Here is a 9,420-nt window from a genome sequence, read left to right as displayed (position 1 = left end):
TGTCCAAAGGTTTTGAAACTGCTGAGACTTCTAGATAATAAGAGAATTCTTGTAATAGATGTTGATTACTCTTTAAAAATTGATTTATACGGTTCAACACTGAATATTCTAAATGAACATGATTACACATCTGCCCCTTTTCAGAGTTATTAATTCATATGCAGGCAGACATGAGATTAGGTAATTAATTACAGAAAGGTCAAAATTTTGAGGAATGGGCCATTTTTTTTTTTTCAATGAAAGGAAAGGACTTAATTTTGCTATAGTGGGAAAAAATGTGCTGTTCAGAAATTGCTGCATTTAACTGTATCCCCATTTATCTCTGCACAATGTTTTATGGCAATGTCTCACTTCCCTCTACTTCCTTTTCACACTAAGATTTTGAATGAGAAATATATCAAGTTGACTGATTGTTTGCCTTATCTGATCTAGGGTGGTTTCTACACGACTCTTCTCTTTTTTCTCCCAGTAACTACATTCCACCTTGACATTTGCCATCTTGGAAATGAAAGTGCCTGAGGGCAAATGCATCAAAGTGATGAAGATCAGAATGTTTGCTAAGGATCATTTTTTTCATAGAGCAGAATGTAGTTTTACTGAATCCTTGAAATGCAGAACCAAATAAACCTCCTTTTTTTGTGGGAAAAAAAAACAATCCAAACGATTATAAGCCCAAGAAGCTTACAGAAGCACTTGAATCTTAGTACAAAATTTTTATTTTTCAAACTTGGACATTTTTCTGAAGTACACTTGTAATCTAAATACCCCTCTCTTTTCTTCCTTTTGCAACATACCATTTCAATCCGTTTGTTTATAGAATGAAGGCCTTAAGGAAAAGCCTTATTTGCATTCCCCCAAAAGAAATAAATAAATATTTGTCTCTAGGATCCATTTAACTGAACTTGACTAAATCCTGGTAGAGGCTCCACTTTTTGTATCAGACACAGAAAAGGATGGATAACATTTCGTTACCAACAAATTCCTATTTCTATAGCTAAGCAGTTCTTTAAATTATTCAAATGCATGCATTGAGCTCCTATAATGTGCAAAGTATTGTTCCAAAGTAGACACTCTTCCTTAGATGTAAAGGGGGCCACTGAAATGATAACTTTGGGAGTTTATGATTTTGATATCCCCAAAATACCCTAATGATAGGAAAAGTTTGCTATAGCTGTTCCTGTTGCTTCCTGAAATACCCAGTTTATTTCTAGGGAACAACACACCCACTGGAAGACTATAACTCAAACTTAAGCATTAATAAAAGATGGAGTTAGGGAGTAGTTGTACCTTTGAGACATAAGGTGGACAACAATGTGAAGTACATTCTGGTGATCTAAAATGCTAGCATTCAATGCAAGGTGGTCTAAGAAATGACACCAGTTTAAAAAGAAACCAGTACCAACTTCGAAAGAAACCAGGATACAGACCAATTGCAATTTATAGGAAAAATAAAAACATAGAGCCACTAAGCCTTCCCCGCAGCACTGAGATTATAGTTCCTTAGATTCTCCGCCATCATTGGGAAACACAGGGGTAGACTGGGTTAATTTAAAGCATGTTAAATAACTAAATAACCCAGCCAAGTTTTGCATGTGTGGTCCCAAAGACTTTTCAACATATTTTTCACCATTACGGTTGTAGGAATGGAAATTGAAGAAATGATAAGTATTTTCTTAGAGAGAGCTCACGGATTCCTTACAGCTCCCAATGTGAAAATATGACACAAGCCATTTGTCTATCACCCACAAGACATAACTTCACAAGACATCAGGCTGCCATGGTCTGAGTGCCTCTTTCACATGCCCCTAATTGAGGTTTTTTTTCCCTGAACAAAACAGGTTTGCTTTTCAGGTCAAGTGTTATTTGCTGGCAAAGTACCTTCAGGATAAATATGTTTGCATCATTTCTATAGCCCGCAAGTCAAACCTCCATTGATAAGCCTAAATTCGTCCCGTGGTCTCTCTATTCAGAACTTCCCACATTTACCTAAAAGGATCACTCAAATCACCAAGGACTAAAATTCCCCTAGCCTGGGGAGAGACTTATTCAAGGAGAGCGATGCTATTTCCAGCTCATGCCCCACCTTAGGAAGGCAAAACTCAGCCTCATCTCCTGAAAAGAGCCTCCGCAGTCTCCTGTTCAGAAACTTGCTATTCCTATTATTTTCTAAACGTGGTGTGGTGATTAAATACAATTAAATGCAAGTAATAAACAGCAATTAAATAACAAACTTAAAATAAATTAAAAAAAATACATGGCCTGGCAGTTTTCAGAGAAGGTAACAAAGGTCAATTTGCATTAAGTTCACATTCCTTTGTGTACCAGTTCCTACAATGAGTGGGCAACACTGCCCTCTAGAGGGGTTACTATGTTATATCCCTTACTTCATGTGGTGGGAAAACGCCCCAGGTCGCAATGGCCTATCCCACGCACATTCTTGCTTTTACTTTTGGGACCCTGTCCGTCCTTGACCTTCTGTGAACGACTCTGAAGACCATGGAGCCCCTGGGGAGGCCGTGAGACTTCATGAAGACTCACAAGAGGATCAGAAATGAACATCTGTTGCAGTGCTCTTCAAAACCTAACTTTTTAATAGGTGTCAGAATCACCCTGTGGGCTTGTTTAAACACAGTTTGCTGGGCCTCACCTCCAGAGTCTGATTCCTTAAGTCGACAGTTGGGTCCAAGAATGTGCCTTTCTAACAAGTTCCCAGGTGATGCTAATGCCCCGGGGCCACACTTCCTGAGCCAGACACTGTGCTTGGCACTTCATCTCAATACCTTACAACAGGGTGATGTTTTAGCATCTGTTTCACAGACCAGGAAGCCAAGTCTCAGAGGAATTAAGTGGCCAGGGTCCCATAGTAGTGGCAGAGCCTATAATAAACCCAGGACTATCTAACTCAAATCCACTGCTGTCTTCTGTACACTAGGATGCCAGTAAGTAAAGTTGTGAGTCACTTCATCTTCCTTGACCTCAGCTGCTTGTTGCAAGGGGGTGGGATTCAGACGACCATTTAGTTGGTTTCCCTCCCAGAATATCTGGAGGTCTGGCTATGAAACCCCTCAGGAATATCCACTCTGCCCCAGGCTGGATTTGAGAGGGGGCACACTGAGGGTGGAGGGAAAGGTGTATCAATGGAAGAGGCCCCTCTTGCGTCCTGAACCCGCTACACAGTTCAGAGGGGACCTGATTTGCTCTGGATTCTGGAGTTTTTTATACTCACAGACTCTGGAAGAGAAGCTTTAAAGCTAGCGCCTCCTCTCACAAGCATTTTGAGGACCTCAAACCCTAGTGGGACTTGGAGAGGACCCAGAGGGTGGTCGCACCCCCAGCCTCCCCAACCTCTGCTCAAACCACCGGGGCTGGGGCAGGGACCCTGAAACAACTTTAATACAGTGGTGCCCACCGGTGTGGAGACTGAACAGTTTTGATAAAAGAAAAATAGTTTTCAGTTCACATAGCCCATAGGATTAGGCGAGTAAAAAGTCCCCAGCACGCAACCCCAGGCAGGATGTCACGGCGATGAGAAAAGAAGGGCTCTGAGGACTCCCTCCTTCCCCCAATTTCAAGAACAGTATTTCTCATCCTTTGCATTCCGCTCCTAATCCAACTCGGTGTTGTTTTCCTGAGGGAGCTACAAATCTGGAGCATCCCACGGGCATGGTTTCTGGCCTCGGTCATGAGGGCAAAGGATGTTCTCAGAAAAACAGCGCAGCAGACTGGTCAGCGGAGATCTTGAGGTCGTGGCCACGGCCGCCCTTTGTGCAGAGCTGGACTCTGGACTCCAGCTGCTCACTGAGTTCGTCCAGGGCCCCGGTGCAGGACTCCAGGCTCTCGGCCAGTTTCTGAATCTTGGCCCTCAGCACGGCCTGGCTCACCCTGGTGGCCCCTTCCGCTCGCCTGGGGATGAGGAAGCCACGTGAGCCGAAGAAGACGACGCAGTAGACCGAGTTGTACAGGGCGATGGAGGCGTTCCGCCCGCACTGCAGCAGCTGGCGGTCCCCGCGGCCCTGGCAGCGGCAGAAGAACTCGAGGCAGCTCAGGATCTCGCGCATCTGGTCCTGGCAGGCGGCGGCGATCTCCTGCACCCTGCGCAGCTCCCGGGAATTGCAGAAGATCAGGGAGAGGTCGGACGTGATGGTGACGGCCCCTCCGGCGGTGGCCACCCCCAGGCCCACGGCCGACGCCACCAGCGAGACCCCCAGCGTGACCGGGCTGAGCGAGAGCCCCACGATGGCGGCCACGGCGCCCGCGGCGCTCAGCGAGCTGCCCGCCACGTTGGCCGCCAGGGAGCGCCGGCGGAGGCGCTCGAGGCGCCGGGCCACCTCGCGCAGGCGCAGCACCTGGCCGTGCAGCCGGCCGCGGCGGTCCAGCAGCAGCCCCTGGAAGCGGCGCAGCGCCTCGGCGCCCTGCAGCTCCCGCGCCGCCGGCCTCTCCATGCCCTGCGGGGGACACACACGCGCGGTTAGCCCGGAGCCTCGGTGCCCGCCCGCGCCCGGCTCGCGCCTCCCGCACGCCCGAGTTAGACACGACGGCCACTGCCCCGCCGGGGCAAACAAACCGGTCATTTGCCGGCGAGGCCTGTGTGTCAAGTTCGCAAAGACGGGTTTGGGAATCTGGAAAGAGCCACACAAGTTCTCGGGACCTTAAAACGCGTATGGCAAGCGGGAGTGAGGCTCTCGTCCGCGTCCCTGCCGGGGAACGCTAAGGGTGCACTTATTAACTGTTCCATAAGACGTAAGCTCAGTGGGGAGGGCGTGGTGGCATTGGAAGTCTCCTGCAATACTGAGGGCTCTGCTCTGCTTGAAAGGGAGTACTTTGCAGGTGGTAGGTTGTACCAGTTCACAAAGCCCCTTCCTTACGTGAAGACTTGGGTCCTACGAGTTTTGCAATACATTTTCCCCCCTCTGATGAGTGAAAAAGTCAAGTCACCAAAGAACTCAAAAGTCATACGATCAAATGTAAGAAACTAATCTTTCTAAGTTAGATGTTTCCCTGAAGCAACTCTTCTGCCTGTTATTTTTCCAGGCTCTTACCTTAGAATCAAGCCTAAGGTGTCCTTTGGGCTATTTTTTCTAACTCTCACTCTTTGGTGGGTGCACAATTAAAACTAAATCGCATTAAATTAATTCTATTATGCTTCTTTATGATGAAATCTTCCTTAAAAAATGAGTAACAGCTGAATAAAATAAAGTGTCCAACATTGCTGTTTAACAACTCACTGAGGGCTACCTTGTACCAAGTTGAATTGAAGTCAATTGAAGATGATTAAGAAAGAGAACTGTGCGTCTGGGTTAAAGGTACATCCTTCCTAATTGCCAGAGTCCCACCTTCATATCCACTGTACTCCTCAATATTAGGAACTTCTTGAAAGTGGCAAATAAGCCACAGAAATAGAGCATTTCAATACTGTGAGATATCAGAGCAGAATCATTATTCTCCTCTGAAAGATGAGAAAATCGAAATACAGACACAGTCTAGATGCAGCTGAGTCTTCACAAAACCGTCTAGAATCTTGGTCTCCTGACTCCTCGGTCTTAATTTTATTTGCATGCCCCCATTATCCCATCCACCAGTGATAAATTTCCAGGCAAAGACACCTCTTAGCAAAATGAGGAAACGTCACACAAAATACGTGGTGGACCAAGAATATAACCCCAGTATTACAATTCCAATGGCTGTCTTTTAGACAGAATCCCTCTCGGCTCCCCCACTTACCATTCACTTCGGGCTATCTCCAGGAAAGAAAAATCTGAGGCTGTTTCTGGATGAGCATGTTTTATAGTTCCAGAGAACCAATGACTGCCCTGGGAAAGCCTTGTCTCATTCTGAGAATTTGCCATTTCCTGTCCTAGCCCCTGCTGCCTTCAGCCAGAAGGATGTGACATGGTGGAAAATGACCTGCCAGCCACACTGCACATCCCGTATTTAGGAAATGAACATTGTGTGTTCGCTTTCCCCCAAACGCAGGAAAAGAACCACAGGCTCTTCCCCAACTTGAAACAAGTGTTGTCATTCTCCCAGGGGGCATACCCTGCCTTTCCTCTCCTGAGACTAGCTAATGACCTTGTATGGGAGGACAAAAAACGTACCCCAGGCTAACCAATTATACTGTTTCTTGAGAAGACATCGTTACAAAATCATTTTTTAAAAAGAAAAAGAAAGGAGGGAACCCTCTTATGTCTGATGTAGCCACTCAATAGCCCGCTCCCAAATTTTAAAAAGCGTGGTGAAGCTTCGTGTTGAAACGCGATCCATTCAGCGGGGAGCCTTAAAAATGTAAGGCCACACCCACAGGAAGTGTTCCGTGCAGTTTCGGGCATCTCCAGCTGTGGAGAAGATGCTGGAGGTCTCAGAAAGGGCACACTGCAAGCCAAATGCGTCAGAAAAATCAGTGGGGTCAGGCTGCACAAGGAGCTAATTATACACTTTCAACGGCAGCTGGGATTTGGCTTCCTGGGTTTTCATTTGAAGTGGCAATTGTAGCCCATTCAATAGTTATATGAACGGATTCTATTCCCAGGTTAGCGGAGTATGGGGCTGAAGGGCAATTATCTGGATAATTCAGAAGGGAAAAACACGTTTGGCATCGTGGCTGCTTTCTGGGGCATTCAGATAGGTAGCTGGAGCTCAGCCGGGAAGCCCCAAATACATCATCCTTCTCGTTCTTGCACCTTCCAATAAGGAAGGGCAAGTTGGTTTTTCACTTAAATAATTATTGTCTCACCTCTCTGGTTCATCTAGAAAGTCTTAACAACCATATCTTTCTGGAACACAATTAAATTCCCCACCTTTAAAACTATGCTTGGTATTTATCAACACAACACCATTTGCTACTACTCACAACCATAGTCCTTTGGAACTTGATTTTTCTGAGTTTGGTCCATGTCCAAATATTCTGGTTACAGCTCCTCAAAGGATAAATATAAACTTAGTCAAGATGCCTTCAGTATCTACCTGCACTTTTCAGGTAAGAAGTGGGAACATATCTCCCTCTGTGCCCGTAGACGTAATCACTCCAAATGGAATGTGAGCCAGAGTGAATTGGGGCAGGGGGCAAGGTGGGACTGTACCCTGTTCTCTCTTTTTTTTTTAAGATTTTATTTATTTGAGAGAGAGAGCGAGAGTATGAACAAAAGGAGGGGCAGAGGGAGAGGGAGAAGCAGACTCCCCACTGAGCAGGGGCCCGACGTGGGGCTCGATCTCAAGACCCTGGGATCATGACCTGAGCCGAAGGCAGACGCTTAACCAACTGAGACACCCAGGCGCCCCCTACCCTGTTCTTCAGTTCCCAACTTCCCTAGATATTTTCTTGTGTGTTTGGGGTTTAGATGACCATGATTAAATTTTTATCTCTTGGATGAGGAATTTTACTGGGATACAGGAGGATCATCCTCTCTGGAGCATCAGTAATCATAGTACAGACCTATAATGAAGAAATAGAAGGTATAGGAGAATGGTCAACATAATACTTTGAATTATTTATAAGAATGGACACTTGAGGGGCACCTGGGTGGCTCAGTCAGTTAAGTATCTGCCTTTGGCTCAGGTCAAGGTCCCGGGGTCCTGGGATCAAACCCCATGTCGGGCTCTCTGCTCAGTGGGGAGTCTGCTTCTCCCTCTGCCCCTCCCAGTGCTCATTCTCTCTTGCACGTGTGCTCTCTCTCTCTCAAATAAATAAATAAAATCTTTAAAAAATAAAAAGGAATGGACACGAATATCAAATCAGCATTTCAAATCAGCATTTACTTTCATGTATGTAAGCAATAAGAAATTTGAAGAGTAATTGCAAGTATTTTGATCAAAAGTTTTATGTGGGCATTTCCCCCCAAAAAATCTGTGGACAGCATCCTCAAACTTCTATTCTAAATTATGTTTGGGGTACTCGTAACACACTGCCCCAGAGAGACTACATTGAAAATGGTGGATTGACCCTCAGATTAGCCTTCAGATCTGTTAAATTTCAGATCTGTGATGAAGCTAAACAGTACTAGCTTGAATTCTGAGTCCTGGAACCATAAGGAAATAAGAGGAGGAAAGAAGATAGGAAGAGACCCTTTCAAGCATAGTCATCTCCAGACTCCAGTCCCGGAGAGTCTAAATCAGGAGGTCCAGAGTGGGGTCTGGGAAAATGTAGGGGATTCTGATCTGCTGCCAGGGTTGTGCACCTCTGCTCTAGAAGCTGTCACTTTTCTGACTGCTGGGTTTCTGACTTCACGGCAGCAGAAACTGGAGGGCTAGCTGACAGCAGTTGGTGAGTTAGGTGTTTATACAGTTATTAAAAATCCATTAGTTTTGGGACCTTTGTTAAAACGATCACATTGGGGCACCTGGGTGGCTCAGTTGGTTAAGCGACTGCCTTCGGCTCAGGTCATGATCCTGGGGTCCTGGAATCGAGCCCCGCACCGGGCTCCCTGCTCAGCCGGAAGCCCGCTTCTCCCTCTCCCACTCCCCCTACTTCTGTTCCCCCTCACGCTCTCTCTCTCTCTCTCTCTGTCAGTTAAATAAATAAATAAAATCTTTTAAAAATAAATAAATAAATAAATAATAAAACGATCACATTTTAAAGATAAAGTGACAATTATGACCGGGGTCTTCCAGAGATCCAGAGACACCTGGACCACCTCCATTTTTTGAGGATCTCAGTGAATTAAAAAAAAAAGAAAGAAACATTTCTCAAACAAGAAATAAAAAATTGTGGTTTCTTTTAATGGCAATGCAGTGTATCTTGCAATGTCGATATTTTGCTATTCACAAGATAAGCATAGGATTATAAAAATATTAATTCACGGTGCACTACAGGAGTAAAGCAACACAGGTTTAGAATTATATGATCATTGGGTGCCTGGGTGGCTCAGTTGTTAAGCGGCTGCCTTCGGCTCAGGTCATGATCCCAGAGTCCTGGGATCGAGTCCCACATCGGGCTCCCCACTCAGCGGGAAGCCTGCTTCTCCCTCTCCCACTCCCCCTGCTTGTGTTCCTGTTCTCGCTGTCTCTGTCAAATAAATAAAATCTTTAAAAAAAAAAAAGAATTATATGATCATGACTTTTTCCTTTTAATCTTTACCAGTATATCTCAGTGACTATACCTAGAACCTCTTTTGGAGACAACATCAAAAGTAAAAAACTGAGACAATTTGTGAATGTGAGGTGTAGGCCAAAGGTTAGTAGGTCCTAATAGGTACAGTCACTCAAATAAATAAAAGTAAGTGAAAAGAATAACATCTATCCATCTGAGGATTTTGCCCAGGTGTTTCATAAACATCATGGGAATGTAAGTGCTCTAGAACATAATGAAGCTCTCAGAATTGCTTGTTGAATTAAACTAAAGAGGGGCACCTGGGGGGCTCAGTTGGTTGAGCATCTGCCTTCAACTCAGGTCATGAGCCCCGGGTTCTGGGATGGAGCCCCGTGTCA

At 45.5% G+C, this 9,420-nt stretch overlaps 1 protein-coding gene across 1 annotated transcript; it reads right to left on the bottom strand.

The window, feature by feature from the left end:
* Positions 1–698: 698 nt before the first annotated feature.
* Positions 699–5,957, bottom strand: APOLD1 (apolipoprotein L domain containing 1). The gene is made up of 2 exons (XM_081821237.1): positions 5,722–5,957; positions 699–4,445 (listed from the first exon to the last, which is right to left on the bottom strand). Exons 1-2 carry the CDS (start codon positions 5,722–5,724, stop codon positions 3,702–3,704), a joined length of 747 nt encoding a protein of 248 aa, XP_081677363.1. The 5' UTR covers positions 5,725–5,957; the 3' UTR covers positions 699–3,701.
* Between the last annotated feature and the right edge of the window lie 3,463 nt (positions 5,958–9,420).

This window comes from Leptonychotes weddellii, chromosome 5 (genome assembly GCF_054177405.1).
Source record: "Leptonychotes weddellii isolate Sample4059 chromosome 5, ASM5417740v2, whole genome shotgun sequence".
Classification (NCBI taxonomy): domain Eukaryota; kingdom Metazoa; phylum Chordata; class Mammalia; order Carnivora; family Phocidae; genus Leptonychotes; species Leptonychotes weddellii.
Note: the sequence above shows the minus strand (reverse complement) of the source record. Positions and strands in the feature narration are given on the sequence as shown.